The following is a 21,778-nucleotide window of genomic DNA, read 5'->3' as shown; positions in this document are numbered from 1 at the left end:
AACACAAACGGGGAATGCAAACGGTCAGGTCGTATAGATTTTTAAAAAGTAAACGTTTCATATGACGTTTAATTGAGCATAAGTTTTTCTTTCATTTCTTCATATATAAGCATTCTGATGCGGGGGGAGACCCTATTTCTACCACCACCACCCCAAATTTCAGAAATAGCAACTTTTATTTCACTACATTCAGGGCAAACCTTGCCAAATGTTTCATGAACAAAATGGTATTGTGTGAATGTAACCCATGCTTTTGTAAGTCAGAAAGCAGTTGTTTATACTTAGGGTGGGGTGGGGGGTGCTCCAGTAAGAGTTGCAAATGTTTCTGTGATTATACTGAACTTCTTCCCAACCGCCGCCTAACATTGGTATCTGCTTTCTCAAATTGGCGATCCCCACCCCAAGGGAATATCAATCAGAAATGTGTCCTGCAATGAACAGTAGCCAATCCCAAATCACCACCTAAGGAACAGCACTAGCATTTCCTGCATGATATTAATATAAAGATAAGTTTGAGACTGGATCCATGAGGGAGGAAAATAACAATCTCTCGAGTCCCATCTTCTGCCTGTACCTATAAATGCAATATTTTGATAAAGGCAAGAGACTACTCCAAATCATCACTCTGAATCTTTTATTTTTATCTTACAGATTCAGCAAATTTTCCATTAAATGTAAAGAAAACTCAGTTTATTTTTAACATTAAAGCAGTTTGTACCCAACCCATAAAAGTCATCCCATTTGGCATGTTAAGTGATAGCATACAGTCCCCGTCCCCCCGAAAATCCAGTAGTCTGATTGACTACAAAAATATGTTTATTGAAGCTGGAGAACACTGGTTGAATAGAAAAGTTTTCCTGTTATGTATGAAATTCTACAAACTAGGCACATACAAAAGAATGGTATAGCTGGAATAATAAAGGATCTTGTAAGCATGTATACATAGAAAATAATACAATGGCATTGTCTACTTTAGATATTTTGCTAAAAACTCAAGACCCTATCTAAAAATACTAATTTTCTGAGAAATCTAAAGCAGATAAAAGATCAAGCAAAATTATTTGTCATCTCCCATTCCAGCCAAATACTGAAGGTTCAATCCAAAAATAACAAAAACCCACAGAAAATTAAACCCATTCACTGAAAGAGGATACTGATATCAAGATGTCAACATCATGCATCTGTTAAAAGGGAAAGTGTGTTGTGAAAACCTGCAGAGATAAAGCCTCCCTTAGGTAGACATTTTGAATCATAGACCCTTTTCATTTCAGTAACTCCTCAGATGTTCATGGAAGAGACTACTATTTGTCCCTAGGATATCTTTAAAGTCATTGGTGTTTTAAAAAGCCAGTATAAATTTTGCACTTCTGATCTATAGCAACTGCAGCTTTAATCCTGGCTACCTATTTGTTAGGTTTAGTGATTAACATTGGTCCAGAAGATTGGATTTTTCTCTTAATTCTGTTTCACATCGTTGTGCTTGTGAGAAAAACATTTGGGAAGAGATATTTTTCCTATTCTGAATGTAATAAAATATATTTAAGAAAAACATAGGAAAGAAAATGCATGTCAAAATGTCATTGCTCTAGAGATATTTATAGCTTTAATATGCTGTTACTTTAGCAGTCACAGGCCTTAAAAGGTAAGCATTTCCCATTACTGTGTTACTCTGCAGCAAGAAATATATTTGCCCACTTACAATTTTCAGCTGATCAATGTGTCTAGCTTTCCTATTTGAAATTATGTTCACGAAAACTTGTTTTCTCCTTAAAATTGGAATATCTGTCCATACTAATCCTACTTTTAAGCAGGATTGTTGATACATACATATATGTATGCATGTGTGTGTGTGTGTGTGTGTGTGTGTATGTTTTCTGAGGTTCTCATGATATTTGTACGTGGATCTTTGGTTATTCGGGTTTCTCCTGCGTAAGATTGGCAGTATCTAGGCACGCTGATGAAGTCTCATTCATCATCTTCAGGCTTGTGTCTTCGGCCTGAGAAGCACAGAGCCGAAGACACAAGCCTGAAGATGATGAATGAGACTTCATCGAAACGTTGCCTAGATACTGCCAATCTTACGTGGGAGAAAACCCGAATAACCAAAGATCCATATATGTGTGTGTGTGTGTGTAGGTATACACACAACACACACACACAAAATTTGTGGATGTACTTGTAATACATATTATAAATTATATGATTATATAAAGTTTATCCGTAACAGATCTAATTAGCTTGCCTTATAGTAATACCAGATGTTAGAGTATAACATTAAGCTATTTTGCTGTTTCCCATTTCTATGTCCAGAGAAGCCAAACTCAGTAAAGGCACTTTGAAATAATCATAGCAACATGACATTCCCCATTAAGGTGAATTTAAAATAAGTTTCCTATATCAATATGAGCACACATTTCATCAGGCTGACTAAATTCGGCAAGTTCATTAATTTTAAAAAATTGCAAATTCTGAGAAAGGTCAGCTGGGGTTTTCATTAGTTGTATTAGTTACTATTTACTTCATATGTAAGCTTTGGTATTTTGGAGGCAGAATAATTGCAAATTTTTCCATCAGTCCTTTTTGGGAATTTTCAAGAGTCATGCTGCAGTTGTACACATTCCAACATATTAGTAAGCTCAACTGAGCATTATAAGTTTTAATTTACTATCCTATTTAAGTTTTGTGAGCAAGCTCTAAGCTTTTTTTTTTTTTTTAAGCTGAGGCAACCATTTTAGAAAAGCTTTACATAGTGGTGTGTTACTAAGTAAATCAGAATGCAGTACTAAGCACAAATTCTGCAGCAAGTATATTTTAATCCTTGCAATCTGAACAGATTATGTAAGAGATCATGCTAATTTCATTATTTCTATTGCTAGTTATTGATATGGACCATTGTTATATTAGGCAGTGAATTATTGCCATAGAAATGTTGGAAGGCTTATTCAGTAATTCCTCACATAAACTTCTCAGCATGAATTGACTATCTTAAGTATGCACCTGTACCTCTTAAGGGGAAAAAATAGTTTTGTTGAAAGGAGTTGAATGAAAATGAAGATTTTTGGAAAGTTTATAGATCCAGAGTACCACGTACTGGCATTTTATTCTGCTTAAGGTTACCAAAAAACTCAGCCTCCTGCACTTTAAACCAATGGAACTGATGCCTGTGTGAAACACCCTCTACAAATACAACACTACATTGATCTAAGGAATACAAGCTATTGCACCCAAACATAGTCCCACAAAAACACCATCTGAGAAATCTGTAATCACAGATTTGCCAATTTCTCCATCACAAAAGCAATGTGCAGAATTCTTCTGGCAGAAGTTGTTATACTTAAAAGTAATTTCTATCTTCTGTTCTTAAGATTCAATCAGCGTTACACTTATACAGGTAATTCTCCTTTAATGATCATTTGTTCAGGACCAAAGTTGCACATACTTCCAATTGGTTCTCATAATTGCAGCCATCAGCATATCCTCTTGATCATGTGCTTATATGATCCAGGTGCTTGGTGTCTGGCTTGCAATTATGACATTGCAACATCCTATGATAATATGATTGCCATTTGCAATCTTCTCTGCCAGCTTCTGACAAAGTCAATAGGGAATCCAGCAGGAAGTTACAAATGGTAATTACCTTATGTTATTCTTAATGCCAGAACTAAAGTGGCAATCATGTGACATTGAATTTTACTGCATTTAGCGACAAATCCTGATCCCAATAACCATTATTATGTAAGATTTACTGATAGGTTTTGATACTGTTAGCATCTTTGTTGATAAATTTCCCTTTGAAAAGCATATTAAACTATCTTTGTTTACAATCGGATTTAAAATTGAGGAAGTTGCCCCAATGACACCAGGGAATTGGGAAAAAAATTTTTAATTATGAGAGACAACACTAGAGAAATAGTTGTCCATACACACAGCGTAGAAGAAAGGAAAATACAACAAAAACAGACCCACTGTTTTGACAGCAAAACTCCGTTTAGCAAAAAAATCTGAAACATCACAGAGAAAGGAGGAGGGGAAATATGGATAAGAGACAACATTTTACTACAGAGTAACCATCATTGGGTAACCAGAGGAGGCATGGGTGGGTGGACTGATGGTCGTTTGGAAAAGGAAGGAACTGGGATAAATGGAAAGGCGGGGGGAGAAATACAGATTTTGGCCATAAAATATAAACAGGCTATGCTGCTAAAGGAGCCTCTCTGGCCAGCGAATTGCCCCTGCTTCCACAAAACCCCCTCAAGACTGGTTCAAGGGCTGGGCTACCAGAAGTCTCGGCGGTGATAAGAATCAGGATCGCAGTACTTGGTCACAACGACCCGGTTTGCAAACTTGCGTCCAGTGAGGCCTTGCATGGCCTTCTGACAGTCGAAGACAGATGTGAACTCCACAAATATCTACAAGAGTGAAAGGACAAGAGAAAAGATAATTAGTGGTACATTTTTTTAAAAAATGACAAAAGGATTCAAATCTGGCCCAGATCATACATATAAGAGAGTGATTAGGAAAAATAAACTGAAGCAACTGTACATTTATTGTAATTTGATTCTCATTAAATGTTTCCTCCATGCATCTAATCTAACTTATTTACCATACTAAATTTGTAGATAGCTGCCTTTATGAACTGATCACCACATTACTATTCTTAAAGCTACCCAGTTTTACGCTGGATGATTTAAAACAGACAGAACCTAGCTAATCCTTAACAACTAAGCGGGGTTCTGACTGCATGTAAGATCACCAGGGAATACCCAGTATGCAAATGCTTGCGAAGATCCAATACAATGGATAAAGCTTTCAGGATAGGAAGCAAAACATCTAGTTTTTCCTCAAAAAATCAGTCAAGTTGTCTTTTTCAAAATAAAAACCACTTTTGATACCCCGGCTTACTTAACAAAAACTCCACTGTCTTTTCAATTTACTTTATAGAGATGAGATACCAGAAGTTTCTGCAAAGGCAAAAAGATAAAGCTTAAAGCTATTCTTGGACACTAAGCTACACTTTTGAAATCCTAATTTGGACACCCATGATTCAGCCTCATCATTCTGTAGTAGATAGGCTTGTACTTTAGAGCAGAGCCATCTGATTGAGCCCTTCTATGTCCCATGTATACCTTAGAGCTCATGGAGCCAAGTAAGAACAGAAGCATTCTACGTTAATCGAGCAATAGTTTCTTCATTTCCTTCTAAAACACCATCCCCATCCTGCCACTCCTACAACCATTAAGTACCTTTCCACAGCCAGGCACCTCAACTCCATCAACAGGCCGGGGGATTTCAATGGATTTGACAACACCATACTTGCTACACTCATCACGGACATCTTCAACAATCTCTTCATATTCCTCATCATCCAGGAGCTCCTCAGGTAATACCATATTCATGAGGCACAGCACCTCAGTTGGATGACCGCCCATCTGTACCTGGGAACTCATTAGACCCGGTACCTGCAGGGTCACTGGGGTCTGGTTTATTGTACTCTGGAGGGGCAGCAAGAGAGGAGAAAGCCACAGACAGAGGAATTCAGTGATACAATCATTTAAACTGTCATTTCCAAACATACACAAACAATTCTGTATTTTTTCTTTACAAGCTTTGATTTTATTTTCTGGAAGAATTCAAAGTATCAGTTTCTTCAATCTAAAACATACCAAACAACTACTTTTAATATGATTTTAAAACCAAGTCCCAAAATCTGAAACTGGGAAGTGTTACTTCTCTGTCAACGAAATAGTTTATGTTTCTTATGCCTGGAAGAAATAAGGAAAGCAGGAATAATAATTTCTGATTCTCAAAAATATAATAACTTTTGGATATATTGTAATTCTTTGGGTACTAGTACTTATTACTTTAGAAACTGGTTGTTTAGATCACCAGAAATCAGCACCATATTCTTCTAATCTATGGCTTCAATGCATCAGGTGATCATGCCAGTGCTTATGTCTTTATAAAGACACTATTTTTGCAGGTACTATTTCATTTTAGGTTTCAAATTATTCTGGGCCCATGTGCATATCTGGCTAAATAGATTTAATATAAAAATAAGAATTGGATTCAGAAATAAATGTGATGCAAACATTTTATTATTACAGCTCCAATGTTCAAGTAATTAAAATAAAGTCTGTGCACTAAAGAGACATTTGTAAAAACTAAAAAGGGCCTTTGCTATCCGAACAAATGTCTTTTAGAATATCATGAAGCTTCCTGGAATACTCAATCAGAAATTGGTGGAAGCAGCTGAAGGGAGGGAGTGAAAGTGCTAGAAACACAATGGGGACAGTCAAGCCAATGGGGCAGCTGCACTGGGTGCTTCTGGGTAGAGGAGGAGAGAAAGAAGGCAACACAGCCTTGTCTATCTTATTTGGATTCTGGTTAGAGGAGAGAAAGAAGGCAACACGGCCTTGTCTATCTCATTTGGATTCTGTTTCGTCTGAAACACAGAGCCACCAAAGATGTTTTGATATTGCCAAGCCAAGGGTGACATGAAACAGTCACAGCTGTTCCAAATTTGAAGAATTTTCTCTACTTCATGCACACTTATTTCCGGAATAACCTAAAAGGCTTGGGATCCTTATTTGCCTGAAATTGCTTCTCTCTCATTAAGCAAGGCAAGACATGAGTAGTTCCCCTATGCCTGCAACCACAGGCATTTGACAGTATTAATAAGACCAACCTTCTAATTTTCAGGAACAGAACCTGCAAATATATACTGGAAATATTGTTCTTTGGTATCATTTCTCCCTCATCCCAATCCCTTTCCTTTCTCACCAGGGTAGCATTCTTGGCTCCTACGCTGGCTCTCTGCACCAAAAGCTTCTTGTCACCCAATTGCATGCCGTTCAACCCCGCGATGGCCTGCGAGGGCAAAACAAAAGTGAATCCAGACACTTCAAAACTTGAGCCTCTGAGGCCACCAACCACACACCCCTCTGCCCCAAGCTCTAAAACATCCACACATTCATACACAAAAAGTAGCTTCTTTTATGCCCCCTCCCCACCAGATTCCTACCTGAACTGAACTGCTTTGGATTTAATACCACATTTATTTACCTGCCGGGCCTCAAAATCAGCATGTTTTTTTAAAAATAGATCTTGTTGGAAGGGATTAAGATGAGTCAACAAGACTGTCTGCATGAAGGAGAAGAGCAAAGATGAGATTTCAGCTTCAGCCAAATGTTGCCAACAAAGACAGAAAATTCTAAAAGGATGCAGATGAGACCACATACTTCTCAGAATGAGAATTCCACTGATTTGATGTTGTCATGCTTTGGGAGTTTACAACTTACCAGTCCAGCCCCAATAAAAGAATTTAGTATCAGGTTTTACAATATTGAGAATCTGGTTTCCACACAGACCGATTTCAGAAGCAAGATTATGAGCCCAAATAATTTCTCAGCTACAATATAGAAACTGAGGTTTATGAAAGAATGCACAATTCAGTTATCAATTAAGTAAAAAGCTGGCAAGCAAATTTACTAATCCTTTTCCACACAGAAGAATCCAGTGGACGAAGGGCTGGTTCAGCCAGGGATGGAGCAAAATACATATTAATCTACAGCTTGGCCAAAATAATTCAAGCTATGATTTAGAGCTTGTATTCATGATTGTGTATCTTCATTATATACATCTGGACATAAATTTCCAGTATCTAATTTTCTCAGAGACAATTTTCTAGAAACTTGTTTTTAGATAAAGTAAGAACATAAGACAGGAGGAAAAAAGGAGAGTTTTAAAAAATGTTATTATACCAATATACTTGTCTAGTTAGAAAGTAATTTTCATTTATTCAGATGACATAATCGTATTCTTCTTTCCCTTAATGGCACTTGGCCGGGATTGTTCCTTTTCCAAATATTTTTTTTAAATGCTAAGTATAGAGAACAGAATTGTCTCAACATTTTAATTATCTGCAGTTTAAAATGTTAGGTCTTCTTGGTGCACATAACATCTACTGTCAGCATCTAATTTGTAAAGCATATATAAATTACAAGCTATATAGACAGTGGAAGGGAATGGCTTATGCAGCATTTTTCAATTAGATATAGAAGACCTCATTTAAAATCTCAAACAAAGAGACAATTCAATAAATACTTCTTAAAACTGTATGGGCAAAATAAAAGTATGACCTGAACTATTCATTTAAGAATTTGTGGAGTATATTAAAAAGTCTCCTGAAGAATCAAGTATCTTTCTATTGTTGGTAAACAATAAGGTTCACTAAAAATAAACTTTAATTAATAATTTTTCAGATGCTTGCTCCTTCAGAGGATTTCTTGAAGCAAAAGTCAAATTGGGATTATTGGTAGCATTTGATTTAATGTAAATGTAACTGAAATTACATTAAAAATGTTCTCCATGTAATCAATATGTCTTTCTACTGCATTACAAATAACAATTTGATGACAATCTTAGGAAGATCCATATGCAACATCTATGGCTTCCTTGGGTCCAAGATGTACAGTTGCTGTGTTTCTGTAAAATTATTTTTAGAATTAGGGCATTTATCTTAATATCTAACCCAAAGGAAATTACCTGAAGTTTGAGCAAGCTGTACTGCTTCTTAATATAAAATATCATGTTATATATAATATTTTAATATTTAAAAAATCAGAAAAGCCTGTTAGCATTTTCAAAGCCTGCAATTTGTGGGGTATCACTGGGCTGAATACTTACACTCCTCCTACAATAAATACATGGATGACATTCAGTTGTGCATTTCAACAAAACAAACTAGGTTGTCCTGATATCTGGAAGCTCTGGGAGAGGAACATGTCAAACTCAATCCCATCAAGACTAGCTGTAGATTTTTGGACTCCCCAGTTCCAAAGATCTTTGATTCTGAATGGGATCACATTGTCCCTTTCTGGATTGGTGCACAATATGGGAATCTTCCTGGACTTGCAATTCCTGTTCAAGGAACAGGTAATGACTGTAAACAGGAAGGTCTTTGCACCCGTTTTGGTTTGGATGTACCCATGTCCGAATCATGAGGCTCTCCTTACAGTTATGCATGTCTTGACTAATGAGTAGACTATTACAATTTACACCATAGGCTGCTCTTAATGATTCATCAGAAACTATAATTGGTCCACTTTGCAGTGACATAAGCCACAATGGGCAGACATTATGCCCCTGTAACAAATCCCTTTGCTTTATTAGCTGGACTGAAACTCCCTGGTGCAATTCAAGATACTAGTTATTACCATAAAGCCCCACATGGCACAGGTCGTACCTGAGGAGCCATCCATCTCTTATAGCATCTAGTTGTTGTCTATAATCACATTTGGCTTGCTTTGAGTTCACTGATTAAGCGATGTTATCTTGCAGGAAATGAACTTTCAGTTACTGAACCTACCCTTTAGAACAGGATCCCCCAGAAATTCATACAGCTTTCACCTGACCCACATTCCAGTGAACTCTAAAACTTTGGCTCTTTTCCCAGGTTGGGGTGTTCAACAGGCCCCTTTGGCCTGTGAATAATACAGAAAATATATTTTGTATGCTTTCTTGGCACTACTATTACTCTTTCTGTAATATTGTTGTCTTCTTAATCTATGAAGCCATTTTGGAGGCTGGTGGCCTAGGAAGTTAGAGAGGTAAATATCCATTTCTCTCAGATTTATAATCTGATTTTGGATCGCATCCAAGATTTTAGCTTTTGCTAAAAACTCATAGCTTTCTCCTTGATGCAGAGAGACCAAAGGAGGGGAAGGGAGAGCATGGGAAAACACACACTTCCCAAGTAGCATGTGGGAAGAAAGGCTGTATGGGACAGGAAGCAGGTGTGGGGAAGAATATATATAAAAAAACATGTATCCATACATACTAATAATGGCACTCAATTACAAAGAAACACATGCATAACCCTGATGGAGATCAACCCAAAAACAAGAGCTTATGCTCTGCATGCAAAGTTACCACCGACACACTCTGAACCTTATTGGGAATTGTGGGGTGTTTCCTCTCCACCACAGGTCCCCCCTCTCCAACAGGGCAAGGGGAATCTGGGGTGCTTTTCCTTTGTTTTATTGTTAAACTATAAATGTCAATACTTGCATTTTACAACTCCCACTGGAGTTAGCAAGCATGTCTGCTGGTTACGGGCCTGTTCCTCCTCCCCCCGCTGTAACACAAAGCACAGCGGGAGAAAGGAAACATAGTTATTAGGGGTGCAGAACAGAGAATTTACTGGGGGTAGGGAAATGAGTGAAATGCACTACGGACCCGGCTCTTCCCTGACTGGTGAGGGGAGGGCTTCTTACCGGCTCTCGGTCGGGCACGGCGGCCAGGGTCTTCGCAAAAAGGCCGAAGCCTTCTCCGACTAACATTCGGGGAGAGTTGTTGTTTTTTTGGGGGGAACAAAAAGCAGAAGTGATCAGAACACTAACTCGATGGTGTCTGCCGCTAAGTCAGCAGCTGTGCTGTAAAGGAGAGAAAAGCTGGCACCCCCTAGAGGGGAGGAGGAGAGAAAAAAACACCCCACCTGCTCAAAGGACAAAGAACCCCCCCATATCCCACGGGAAGATCGGCGGGCTGCTGCAGAGCAAAAATGAAGAGGATGAACAAGGGAGGCTGGCCTTACCTGGTCTGTGACATTGATGTCCACATATTCACAGAAGGCATAACCTTTCGAAAGGCCAGTGGCACTGTCCTTCACCAGGTTGAAAGCCTTCAGGGGCCCAAAGGAAGTGAGCAACTCCTTGACCTGATGGAGAAGGAAGAAACAATGTCAATGATTATCATCACACCAAGTAGTAGCCAAATCTTCAAAGTAGCATGGTATTGTGAAGAATTAAAATAGTCTTTAAAGACATATCTGGCTTTTGTAAGAAGGTTATTAAAATTAGTAAATACTTCAGTAGAAGGATTTCCCATAAAATGCTAGATCAAATTGGCTATTAACGAAGAATTACACTGAATATGAAACATGTCCCAGCTGGTTAAAAATTAAGGAGAATGGAGAATGAATCACTTGCCCATGTTATCCTGAATTGTGTCATATTCCGAGACTGACCTGATCATCATTAAGATAGTTTGGCAGACCCCCAATGAACAGTTTATGAGCAGAATCTGGGACCACTGTGGAAACGACACCTATAAGAAGGAAGTGGGTCGACATGGCAAATACATGAAATTATCCATACGCTGCATACAACATTGCTAAATTTCCCCCTCCTTGTATATTATGTAACCATCACTTTTTTATTCACCAGAAGTCTGATAAACCCACCTGGCACATAAACTGATGGGTTTTCAGACATGCCAGGAAGCGGTTGATAATCATGGGGGCGTCTGATCTTCAGTGACTGTCCCTGGAAAATGATCCCATCAAAAGCCATGGCCTGTGTAGTTTCATCCACAGAACGGAACTGGAGCAGAGAAAAGGGGGGGGGATGGGTAAAATCAGTATCATTTGTCTCTTATAGAATATATGGCTACTACTACCCAGGAAACAAAAAGCAAAATAGCCATCTCTAATTAAACTATAGATTTATATAAGGTTACATGATCAGTGCCCAATTATGAAAACAGTAGACTCTTTACAGTTCAATGTACATGTCTTGCAAAATTTACAAGGACTGAAATTCGCACCAATAATCTTCCAGATTGTAGAATACTTAGAACAAGGAAGCTATTATTTTATACACCCAAGGAGACATGCCCTGAGCTGAAGTGGAGATTTATGTATTTATCCACAAAGCATTAAGAGTAGATAAAAATACCAAAAAAATATGAAGTTAGAAGTCAAAGCAGCTTAAGAAACTGTCAGATAGAATCAAAACCTCATATAACCACTACCTCATATCTAGCATTTTTATTCTAACGAACATTTTAAAACAGGGTTGTCAAACTCAATTTCATTGAGGACTGCATCAGGGTTGTTTGACCTCGGGGGCTCAGGTTGAGTGTGGCCAGCTCAACATTACTTGTGTTGGGGGTGCCTATGCACTCTGCCACCAAAAATGGACTCCCAAACTCCATTTTTGGCTGTGACAGCACCCTGTAACCTTCTGCCACCAGAAATGGAGCTTGGAAGGACCGCCTATGGCCCTCCTGAGTGCTGTTTTCCCTGGCAGAGGCACCGTGGGCTGATCCTTAGCTGTTTCAAGAGCGTCCACATGGACCATATCTAAGCACCTGTGGGCTTTGAGTTTGACATCCCTGTTTAGAAGATTAAAAATTGTTCATAATACTCTTGGGGCTGATAATTCATATTTAAATACATATTTATATTTATCAAGATTACGATTTCAAACAATTCAACTTCTTCACCTTTAAGGTCTACAAAATTATTTATTTGGGGAGAGGGAGAGTTTGTTTCTACAAGCCATCCATTCCACTTTTTACTTCTACCTCCTATCCATTAATGCATGGCGTACAATCTAATTCATATTAACTTTTTTCCTGTTTGTACAAATTCCATGTTTTACTGTTCAATTAAATGCAGACATTGAGCAAAGGATAGCATCAGCAAGAGATGCTTTGAATTAGAATAATTAATAATGAAACAAGTTTGCAGCACAACTGGAGTGCTTAAATTAGTCCCAAATTCTAGAAAACAATGCTATTAAAAGAAATTGTCAACTGAACAAATAAGCAAGGCACTACTATTTCTAAAATGTCCTGCATCCAATAAAGGTCAATCCCACTGTCTCTTGGCTTTTCTATTTCATACATTGGAAAAGAATGGATATCTTTCCATCTGGTTTTTCAACATTTGCATAAATTATTATCGCAAATGTTTCCTCTCCTACTATCACATTACTCTATAGAAATATTTTCTAAAACCTGAATTTAGCATTTAAATTAAATCTATTAACTTGCAGCAAGCTGGATTAACCTTACACCATCAATTTCACAGTTGTGGCCTAAGATCATGATCAAACATACAAAAAGAGAATAACTCTTATACAGCCTCATACATAGCCAAGCTTTAGAATTCACGGATTGGGGCCAACTATGTTATATTTTGAACATCCAATAAATTTACATGAAGCAAACAATTTTATGCATTTCCTTTGATTTCTCCAGAATCATAATCATGCGAGTAAATCAGTGGTGCTTTGAACCTGTCCTGAGTCTCTATAAACTCACCTCTAGAAAAGCAAAGTTCTTGTCCTGGTTAATTTGCACAGCCAAGACAGGATTACCAGGAGCCTGAGTAAGACCACCAAGGCGCATCTGCGCATTGAAGAAATCCATCATTGCTTCCTATTGGAATGGAAAGAGATGCAAAGAGTAGATGTATGATACAAGCTGGAATGGCAATCTGGATCACAAATAGATTACAAAACAACATTTCCTACTTGCCTGCTATGATGGTAGCAAACTGTGAAGCTATGAGGATTGCAGTCCCATACACTATTCACTTAAAGAGAAATGGAAAACTCTTTGGTCTTTTTTTTCTTTTTGGTAGGGATAATTAAATAACAAGCAACCATATTTATTTTTCTGGTCATTTAGGTTTTAATACATCTCCCTCTATTAGATATAAGCACCACTGAGCTACAGTCAGAACTGCAAATAAAATATGCTGCTGCCCAGAGCGCCACAACAAATTTAATGAAATGAAATAATGCCCCATTCCCATATCTGAAGGTCTAAATCAGAATTCACCTCTTCAGTCCAACCATGTTGATCAAATGTAAATATCAACTGTACAAGACAAATTTAGAAGATGCCCCAAGAAGGGATATTATAGTAAACTGAGCAATTCACGGACTCAATGTAGTCACTTTGCCCTCATAATGAATGAAAAACAAGAAATGGACTTTGAAAACAGCATCCTCTTATCTGTATGACAGAGAAAAGGTTGAGCTGCTTTTTCTCTATGATCAGCACAGCTTCAAGCCATCATAAGCAATTTCGGCCCTAGCATAAAGGATGGATATGTCTCTATTGCAACCTCAAAAATGTGGATAGCAGTAACCCCAAATCAAACTTTTTTTTTAAAGACAAACACTAAAACGTGTGGGGAGAAGACATGATCTGACAGGAAAGAATATTTAGAATATCCTTTCAATCTGGCTACAATTCCCATCGGTATATTCAGGGAGAGCAAAAATTCATTTCATGTGATTTATGGATGAAAAACACCACAAAAAGTACGCCAAAAATTTGTAACTATCAAATATGAGTCATTTAAGATGCCAAGTCATAATAACAGTTTGAGAATGGCTGCAGTTGGCTTTCCCAACTTAAACCTCCAGTATTCCCTTTGCAAACCCCTCAAATTTAATGGCAAAATGTCAAATATGTAGTTTTTGATCCAAAATGGCAAAATAAGACTGGAAGTGAAAGTGGAATTCTTCTGGGTAGTGAGGCACTCCCATTTCTATTCTTACCACCATCTCTTTAAAAATAAAAAAGAAGAAACAAATACTAAACCAGGCTGCTTTTTCTGGTGGTATCACTGAAATTGAGCATTAGTTGCAGCCAAAAGTTTTAAGGCAGAGATAACAGAGTAAGCTAACAAGTACCTCGGTTATTCCAAAAGGGATATTCCCAACATAGAGACGACGAGCTTGTCGTGTCATTTGGCTGCCGACTACAGGCACAGGTGTAGGTGTTACGGCCAGCCCATCTGGAGTCATAGTTGGTAGTAGAGCTGTAGCTGGAATTTGTCCCGCAGCTAGAAATGGGGGGAGGGGAAAAGTATACTGAAAGTCACCAGCTCTGATTCTCCTGATAAAAACATTATATATTGGGAAAGTCTTGATGACATACATACATAGGATTAAGGATGTGCAAAATGTTCCATTATGAAACATGTCAACCCCAAACAGCCCCATTTTGTGGGCTACAGAAGTGGCTTAAAATAAATCTGTTTTGAAGATAGAGCACTTCAGAGTAGCTTATTCTGGAGTCGGAACATTTTGAAGAGCCCTAAACAATCTGTGGCAACAATGAGAATTAACGTGTTATTAAAACATATATGGAATGAAGGAAACAAGCAATCCAAATACTTTTCTAAACACATAAAATGTTAATTTTATTATTTCATCAGCAAAAAATAACTACCCATTCACCAGCAAAGATCACAGCTATTTTTTATTCATTATGCGTAGTAAACCATCAATCCAAAATGCATCAGATACACAGAAAATGTTCCCAAGTTGAAATACAGCATTCTGATCACAACATGGATGTTATACAGCTGTTATAAGGTCAAATTGGAAAACTCCTAGGCTGACCCTTTTCAATAACATTTATGCCTTTAAAATCATATGTTCATTTATTTATTTAGATTTTATCCCACCTTTATTACTTCATAAGAAACTCAAGGCAGCCAACATACTTAATACTCCTTCCTCCTATATTCCCAACAACCCTGTGAGGTGGGTTGGGTTGAGAATGAATGACCTAAAATCACCCAGCCAGCTTTTATGCCTAAGGTGGGACTAGAACTCAAAGAGTTTCCTGGTTTCCAGGCCAGCACTTTAACCATTATATCACACTAGTTCACTCATGCTCACTGCCTCTCCTTTCTAAGCAGCAGTCACAGAACTGCCAGCCTGTGGTTTAAGGTTATTAACATTATACAGTTCTGCTGCTAAAAATAAATATGGATTTGGTCTATGATTAGTAAAACCTAGAGGTTTTGTCACAAAAACCACAGAACAACCTTTAGGTTAAGCTCTGTGGTTAATAAAATCCAGAAGTAGCAGTTTAAAACGTGCTTATTCTTAAATCAATTTTGTGGCTATGACTTGCAGGAAGAAGCAGATATGCCTTCAATTGACATTTAATAGGGTTTATAGTTTGACATACTATTTTAGCTCCTATGCACTCTTGTGAGGTTGTGACACATAGGCACATTTCAGAAATCATCTATTGCACATGATTGTTCACCCAGGCAAGGACAACTGACATCCTTTTTTTTTTTTTTTTTTACTTGTTCCCATTCAGGTTTATTTTGCCTGCCACCTCTGTTCTTCTGTTTCATATTGTTTCGGTATGTCTACTTTTTAAATCTTTCTAAAATTTACAAATGTCTAAGAGTTGCTGATAGCCAGACAGCTTATTAATGTAATAAATTATTACCCCCATTTTAAATTCTCATTATGGTACTTTTATGTATGGTTTATAGTATGATGGAAGGGCCACAACTATAATTATTGTTACTCAAATTTTGTAACTCAAATTCAAAGACTGGTAAAAGGAATGAGATAGAAAATCTGTACCCACCAATGAAAGCTACAATATACTGATAGTCAAATGGATGTTAACTCAATAGCAAGCCTTACAGGGACTGGTGAGACATGTTTTGATGAGAGATATATGAGATACTAGGGGAGGCCATTCAAGGTGGATGTGCAATGAGTCAACTGATGAATAGGGTCTCTTATGCTCTCTATTACTGACCTGCCCATTATTCAAACTACCATGGAAGGGACAAAAATGTTACCAGAGAGAAATCACAACTGCTTGCTTTAGAAGATTTTTTTAAATTATGCAAGCTGCCTATCCCTGTTGTAAAACTGAGCAGATCAAGGTAACTTAAGCAAAGAGGAGCCTACCCTGCATGGCTTTATACTGCATGGGTGTAATGTGCTCAAAACCTGGAGGAGGGACATCCCAATACTTGCGAATTTTCTTCTTCTTCTCATGCCGAGGAGAACGACTGTAGTAGGGAGCAAGAATAAAAGGTCAGTAGGAAGAAGAAAAAACATTTAATTTACTGTAGTCTTAAAATTAAAATGAATTTCTATTTACGCCTATGCTTATTCCCGTTGGGATATTCCATAATATCCATGGTCAATATTTATAATGCAACAATCCCAATAATGAATTCTGATTCTTGCATTTTTCCCCTTAATTTTAGGGTTTGTTTTTTTAAGTGAAGCCTCCCATGGCTTTTTGTTGCCCCTGCCAGCACCAAGAATTGGCAATGCTCACCTTAGAGGACCTGACAGGCTCAGAGGAGATCTGAAAAACAAAAACAAAATGGGATGGTGTCCTTTCCTGTTTAAAGCAACCCCAGAAAACATTCAGAGATTTAATAATTATTAATTTCATAACTTTGTCAACCTTGCATCCATGAGCAGAGGTGTAACCAAGGTTACACAAATGAGGAGTCTAAGAAAAAAAGTTCCAGAAAGAACTTTATTCATTTATTACTGTGGTATATGACATTTCTAACTGGGTTTAAAAAGTGCCCAGGCACAAATACCTAGGTCATGTGTATTCATCACTAAGGACCTTAGATGTCAGATATTAATTAGTAAGAAGAGTGTTTGATTATCAATAATGATAAAATTCCAGGGTTTTCAAACCTAAATTAATAAAGCTGTTTCAATCACATAGAACAGTGTTGGAAGGGACCTTGTAGGACATGTTGTAGATAATCTTTAAGGTAAAGATACAGCAAAAGACTGCAATAGTCCTAGTGGCCAAGGAAACAGACGTTTAAAGACAAGGAGGAAAAAACTAGTAATGTAATTATAAAGCAATCTGTTGGCTTTCTATCCCACGTTTTACAAAAAAGATGTGGTAAAAAAAAAGCTAACTTCAAAAAAACAACCTAATGTATTGTATTCCATTTCTCTGCTGTTCCTTTATTTTAGTCTCCTGAAGTTCATTTTCCAGCTCACCCAACATGCAAAGACAAAATAGTTGGCAAGACTAGAAAGGATACAGTATATAACTAACAGGACATACTGGCTACATGCAATTTCAGCACGTTCTCATAAAGCTCTGACATAACTATTTTCATTTTGGCTATTCTTGAACGCTTTCCTAAAAAAATTAATTTCAGCAGAATAACTGAATAATCATTCATTTCCAATGATAATTAATTAGATCCACTTGCCAATATTACAAAAATTATTGACTTTTGGTCTCTAGTGATCTGGATTATTAGGCAATATTATTATTCTGATCTCAAAGAGTGTAAAAAAAAATCTCTCTAAATTTAATTTTCACAAAAATCACTATTCTGCATAATTTTGAATGGCAAAAGAATAAATGTTTCTGAGGTTTTGCCCTAGATTCTCTACTCAATATAAAAATATCTTGTTGTGGATCCGTACCTGCGCCTCCTGCGATCTCGTGAAACACTGCGCTGATCCCTGTTGCGCCTGTCCCGACTACGACTGCGACGTTTCCTGTCCCGACTCCGTGAACGACTGTGGCTGCGTTTACGATGACGATTCTCTTTATCACGTTCTAAAGGCAACAGGATAGAACACAGTGAGCTTGTTGGTTCAGAACAGAGAATATATCTCCGGTTGCCACACATCATTTCATTTTCCTAAAACAATGAGTGGGGGAAGGGGGTTTGATTGGGTTTTTTTTTTTGTTTACTTTCAAGGGAGAATACTGAGGAAAAGAAATAGTGCCAAGAAGAAACTGATACCATGATTGGATCATGTCTGTTGTATAACCACCTGGAATTATCTTAATTGCTTTTGGAAAATAGCAACAACAAAGGGAGAAGTAGAGATAGGATAATAAATTGTTTTAGAATTTCTCAACATTAATATATCACGCAACAATCTCAAAGTTTATCTCCAAATCTAGCAAGCAGAATGTTTGTATAGCCCAATTTGGAAATCCTTGATGCATACCTTGAGACACACGAAATTATTCTCCATGAGATTTTTGCAACATATTCCCAGCAAAAAATGAGATACTAAATAAAATATGGTGTCAACAATTTAATTAATTAATTTAAATCAAAACCAAGTAGTCTTTGTTTTCTATTTAAAAAAAACAGTGATGAAAATGTGGGCGTAATTCTGCCCAGATTTTTGAGACTTCTAAACACAAACCCTACGTAAAAAAACAAATAAAACACGAGAAAAAGTGCATCAAATTATATGCCCTCTGCTTCTAAAATATATCAATAGCTATAATTGCAAGAATGCAGGATGTTATTTCCACAAAACTAACACTACATTCTAATAGTTCTGAACTACTACATGACCTATTATAGGCATGATATGGAACAGAATTAGATACAAAACAATAGATCTTAAACAAAGAACCGTTCTGAAGACTGGAGAAAACTAATGCAGCTGTGCTGGACACAAACAATGTTTAGAACAAGAACAAATTGTTATTTGTGTGGCCAACTGTTTTAAGATTCATTGGTAACAAGCATAGTCGAAAACATTCATGCAAAGCAGAAACACCTAATGGAAGTAAAACAGGGAAGCTTCAGTTTTAACTAAGGATCTAATCAAACAAAATCATTTTGAAAGATGCCTTCTCTTCTATTTCTATATATTAGTCATATAACCCAAACTACTGGTGGGTCTAGCGTTATCATTAGACCTGCAGTTCAAAACATTCTTATGCCTTGGTTTCACTGTCAAGAAAGCTTAAACAAGGACACACATTTCTTTCATTTGGTATACCCAAGATATCCAATACAGTTTTAAAAAGTGGACTGAATTCCAAAAAAACCCATGGATGTTTGTACTTTCAGAAAGGGTGGAATTGATTTATTTTAAAGGAAATCCATTCTGGAGAGCAGGGAGGCAGCCTCTGAATTATACTCTGAAAAATAGAACATGAACAATTTGCATTCTTAGAACTACAGCCTATCTTTTGCTTCAATGCTATCAACCAGGCAGTATGTAACAAATTTGGCCTAGGAGTCTGTGAATTATTGTGATTCCCACTGAACAGAAATAGGTATTATCAGTAGGGAGTAAAATCAGGAATACAGTATTGTAACCTAATCCAAATATTTTTTTTGACTGATACAAGGAAACCCCTAAGATATTATAGTCTTTTCTGGAAGAAGCATACACATGTTGTATAAGTCTTCAACTTACAACCATTCATTGGTGACTATTCCAAGTTTCAGTGCCTCTTAAAAAAAAATATGACCAATTTTTAATGGCATTGAAGTTTAGAATGGCCTTAAATGAATAGCTGTAAGTTGAAGGCTACTTGTATATAACATGCATATTCTTTTCAGAAAACACTATATAACAATATTTTACAGTACAGGTTTCCTTGTATCAATCAAAATATTTGGATTAGGCTAGTCAATGACCATTGCATTGTCCTGGGGTCATGCAATCACGATCTGTAATCTTCCCAGCCGTCTTCCAACAAGCAAAGTCAATGGGGGAAGCCAAAATCGCTTCATGACCACAACTGCAGAGATAGCGCTTGGCTGTGACAAAAAAGGTCATAAAATGAGGCAAAACTCATTTTAACAACTGCCTTAACTGACTTTTTGAGCTCACTTGTGATTGTTAGTTAAGAACTGTCTATATTGTACAATTTTTCTTAAGTTTAAACCTCTGGCATCTCCAACTCGAAGGCGCAACACCCCCCCTTTGGAACAGCATTTATGGCATATTGTGTAAATCAAATCCAGATGGAATTGATGCCTTAAACTGTGGCTAATTATTCAAATTGTGGAAAGACAGCCACAAGGTGAGGTTGGACATGAACCATCCAGTTTAACCCTGGTGAAAAATAATAAGTTGTGCCATGATAGATCCCACACACTCAACCCCCTGCTGGGCGAATATGGGCCTACTCATGCTGCTGCCTCAAAATCCAAAGATGGGATCCTTTTTTGTTTTAATATCACATTCTTTGCATAAAACGGGAGAACCTTTTGTCTGAAATGGTATACCTTCTCCTGCTTGAGCAGGGGGTTGGACTAGAAAACCTCCAAGGTCCCTTCCAAGTCTGGTATCCTGTTACAGCTGAGCCGTCAGGCCACATGGCCTTAGTAAAAAAGCAGCTTCCCCCGGGCCTAGGAAGCCAGGCCAACACTCGCTTCCCTTCCACCATGGCGCTCGAGGAAAAGCGGCCCAGCAGATTTCGCCAAACTTGCAGCTAATCCCTCACGCTCCGCGGCTCGCCTTTTTTCCGCCCTGGCGGGGACGCGTCCTTCCGAAATACCTGCCTCGCCTACCCGTTCGGCCCCAGGAAGGGGAGGGGTGCACCACGTGCGTTCTCCAACCCTGGAGACCCGCCACCCCGCAATCCCGCAAAACTGGGCAGTTTCCCCCAACCAACAACCTTTCTTTCCCCCCGCTTCCCTTTTAAACGCACGCCGCGCGCTCCGCCGTCAACGGTCTCGGGGCGCGCGGCCTCGCCTCCTACCCCTCCCCCCGCCCGAACTTCAGACTCGCGCCAAATTAGGTGGAAAGCGGGGGATGATATAGATCTAATAAAGGAGGCGTCCGAGTGCACGAGGATTCCCAGCCCTTCTCTTAAACGGGGGCCAGCCGATGGGCCGCGTCGAAAACCAGTTGTGTGAAGAACGGAACGGCCAGCGGTGAAAGGGGAGAGGCGGCGCTGCCGCCACCACCTCGTACTTCTTTTTCTCCCTCTGGCGTTGAACCTCGGCCGACTTGCTTGCCTCCAACCACGCTTGCTTACCTTGTTTGTTTTCATTTAGTTGCCGCTCGAACTCGTCGAAGTCCGACATGGTTGCGGAGAAGGAAAGAGGACGTCCCTTGGCCCGGCCTAGCTACGGTTGTACGGTGGTAGCGCCTGCTAGCTCAGCTCCTCCTCACGCAGTAGGCCGCAACAGCGCCTTTTCTGGGAGTTCGGCAACTTCCGGTGAGTGCTTCGGATGCGAACGGAAATTCTCGGCTATCTCCGGAATGCCTTTTAGTGGTTGGCTTTTCCCGCTCCCTAGTTCCCCTGCCTCTCTAGGAAAGTTTCGGATTCCTACGGAGAGACTCTTATACTCTTTGTAACGTCATTTCCTTCGTCTTAAAATCTTACGGTCGCTTGACGCATATACCTTTGTATTCCCGCTTAAAACACACACACACAAAAGCCA

At 38.4% G+C, this 21,778-nt stretch overlaps 1 protein-coding gene and 1 long non-coding RNA gene across 2 annotated transcripts; one reads left to right on the top strand and one right to left on the bottom strand.

Moving 5' to 3' along the window:
- The first annotated feature begins 279 nt into the window (after positions 1-279).
- On the top strand, positions 280-4,362 carry LOC148124408 (uncharacterized). Its single transcript, XR_015740456.1, has 2 exons — positions 280-1,845; positions 2,137-4,362. It is a non-coding gene; the product is annotated as an uncharacterized LOC148124408 (long non-coding RNA).
- On the bottom strand, positions 3,868-21,504 carry U2AF2 (U2 small nuclear RNA auxiliary factor 2). The gene is made up of 12 exons (XM_026711773.2): positions 21,370-21,504; positions 18,045-18,180; positions 16,912-16,941; positions 16,533-16,636; positions 14,493-14,644; positions 13,108-13,224; positions 11,243-11,381; positions 11,027-11,106; positions 10,595-10,717; positions 6,781-6,867; positions 5,244-5,492; positions 3,868-4,409 (listed from the first exon to the last, which is right to left on the bottom strand). The coding sequence occupies exons 1-12, from the start codon at positions 21,416-21,418 to the stop codon at positions 4,275-4,277; spliced, it is 1,401 nt and encodes a 466-aa protein (XP_026567558.1). The 5' UTR covers positions 21,419-21,504; the 3' UTR covers positions 3,868-4,274.
- Between the last annotated feature and the right edge of the window lie 274 nt (positions 21,505-21,778).

This window comes from Pseudonaja textilis, chromosome Z (genome assembly GCF_049901715.1).
Source record: "Pseudonaja textilis isolate UNSWEBS1 chromosome Z, rPseTex1.2, whole genome shotgun sequence".
In the NCBI taxonomy this organism is placed as follows: domain Eukaryota; kingdom Metazoa; phylum Chordata; class Lepidosauria; order Squamata; family Elapidae; genus Pseudonaja; species Pseudonaja textilis.
The sequence above is the reverse complement of the archived record's forward strand: the minus strand, read 5'-3'. Positions and strand labels throughout refer to the sequence as shown.

Excerpts from the sequence above, each read along its gene's own strand:
- U2AF2 (XM_026711773.2), bottom strand. The coding sequence starts at position 21,418 with ATGTCGGACTTCGACGAGTTCGAGCGGCAACTAAATGAAAACAAACAA. Across the intron at positions 16,637-16,911 it reads AGCCTGTCAGGTCCTCTAAG|TCGTTCTCCTCGGCATGAGA; the intron begins GTGAGCATTGCC and ends TCCCTACTACAG. Across the intron at positions 10,718-11,026 it reads ACTATCTTAATGATGATCAG|GTCAAGGAGTTGCTCACTTC; the intron begins GTCAGTCTCGGA and ends CTTCTCCATCAG.